At 43.3% G+C, this 2,254-nt stretch overlaps 1 protein-coding gene across 1 annotated transcript in view; it reads right to left on the minus strand.

Annotated features, from left to right (window-relative positions):
• ehd4 (EH-domain containing 4) overlaps positions 1-2,254 on the minus strand; it is a 41,820-nt gene that overhangs the window by 32,551 nt on the left and 7,015 nt on the right. The window contains exon 2 of the mRNA XM_046062039.1: positions 811-987. Coding sequence (XP_045917995.1) covers positions 811-987 — 177 coding nt within the window. The remainder of the gene's footprint in view (positions 1-810; positions 988-2,254) is intronic.

Raw genomic sequence — 2,254 nt, forward strand, 5'->3', positions numbered from 1 at the left:
ATTTTGTTCACTGTAAGAAATACTGTAAAACTTTTTCTGTTCTATCATACCGTGTTTCTACTGTACCTCCTGTAGTAAACAGTAAAGGAAAAAAAAACAGATTTGCTTTTTACTGGAATGCTTTTGAATGTGAACATTAATGTGGACATACAGTTACCAACCAAGAAATTTAGTGTAAAAACGGTGGATTGCATGTTTTGCATGCAAATACCTGTAAAACTGAAACATAAAAGTCTATGTAGTTTTTGTAATGTCAACAGCCAGTATTTTGAAACCTGGTGTACTTTGATTGACTGCATGTACTTCGTGAAGTGAAAACAAGTGTCATTCTTTGACAGAATAATTTCATTTTGAGTCAGATTTCCAGTGTTTTGGTAAAGATAGTGTGTGCAGAGAAAAATGTGTTATATTTTGAAATGAAGAGTTAGTATATATTTAACAAAATGTGTTTTTGAGAAGAAAATTATCCATTTGGCCAATTGTGTTTTGTAGGTGTGAGTCTGTGTTAAGAGTTTAGAAAAAGTATCTGAAGTATGGGTAAGCGCTTGTTAGCGACTGAAAAAAACTGTAAAAGGTGTTTACATGTTACCTGTCTCCAATTTCTTTATCTATGATTATAAATCAACACATTTGTAATCCATGATTTCTTCCATAATCTGTTGAAATATCTAAGATTGTAAAGACGGGAAACATATTTAGACAGAGCAGGAGGATTTCATGTATATTAATTACAACAAAGATGACTTCACCGAGCAGAGCTCATAACAGATTCCCTGGTTTGGTGATTTGCAGGTGCGTTTGAGCGTTTACCTGTTGAGGAAGGAGTTCCCGAATGCATTGAGCTTCCTGAAAGGTTTTTTGGGGTCGACCACCAGAGCATTGCCAGGGACGACACCCTCGTTCTCGCCGTACATCACCGCGATGAAGCCGTCGGTGGTCGGCTCCGGACCGATCCGCATCCCCGGAAAATCCTGCTCCAACAGGTACCTGGGACGAAAGAGAGAGAGAGAGAGAGAGAGATGTTTAGCAGTTTTCAGTCTTTCCCCCCTGTGTCTCCTCACCCTCCACGCCACACAGTAGGCCTCCTACAGGCATTCCCTACAGACGTCTCTGTTTTTGTCGGCCCCGTCTTTTAATCTCAACATTGACCTCATCAAACCTTCGCACAGGTTTCTCTCGTTAAAGAAAAGTGAGAAAGGAAGGAAGAGATGGAAGATCGCCGCAGCATGTCTCTGTCCTCTTACTTCCTGTTGTCGCGGCCAGACATGGACATCAAAGAGACAACAGACAGAGCTGGAAAACCACCACTGTGACAGTTATTATTGACTCTGACCGGTTCCTTGTCGCACATCATCACTTGACCCAGACTTCAGTCGTCATCAGTCGACATGTTTTCACTGAGCCTCTGCTCCTGAAGGACTGTCACAGTTGCATCAGTTGTAGTTTGGGGAATAATCAGCAGCCACTGGGTAGATGCCTGACTGATTACTGTAATCTGGAAGTTAGTAGGTCTACACATAACCAAGCATCACCTGGACTCCTGGGCCTTCTTCAGTCTAGAGAGATCACTACGACATGCAAGGACAGACAGAAGCTAATATCTTGTTCCTAACTTGCCGAGTGTTACGTTCACTGTAACAAGGCCATCAGAGCCAGTGGAGAAACCTGTTAGCACTAGTGCTAGCTCGGCTTCCACCATCGGTCACGTAGACAGTAACGTCCTCTCTAGAGTCTCCTGGAGCGATGATGCTGTATGGTCTTTAGAGAGGAAGACCTTGCCTGCAGCTTATATTTTGACGAGTATCTTGAGTTAACAGAGAGAGAGATGGAGTCAGGTGACATTTAAACTTGTTGGGGAGGATTTTCTCCTTAAGAATGTGAGTGAGATCTGATCACCTCCAGATGTGGCCTGGAAGTTCTGATTGTGTCATATTTACAGCTGATCCAGATAACATTTCCAGATCCTGACGTGGGTAAATATTAGTGACACCACTGCTGCACTGCCTTAAAAGTGGCACCTTGACAGTGACTACTGGGAGAGGGTTTCTCGTTTAGGGCTGAATTTCCAACTACACAGGGTCCCCAGATCACCACTCATTTTCCCCGGAGCCCTTTAGTGGGCTAATCCACCTTCTAGTGGTGTAATATTCGAGACTGGTCTTAAGACCACTTTTTGATGGTCTTGATCTCGTCTCGGACACGACCGCATTTGTACCCTGTCTTGTCTCGGTCTCGGACATTGAGGACTCGGGAT

The sequence above is a fragment of the Micropterus dolomieu genome, linkage group LG11 (assembly GCF_021292245.1).
Source record: "Micropterus dolomieu isolate WLL.071019.BEF.003 ecotype Adirondacks linkage group LG11, ASM2129224v1, whole genome shotgun sequence".
Classification (NCBI taxonomy): domain Eukaryota; kingdom Metazoa; phylum Chordata; class Actinopteri; order Centrarchiformes; family Centrarchidae; genus Micropterus; species Micropterus dolomieu.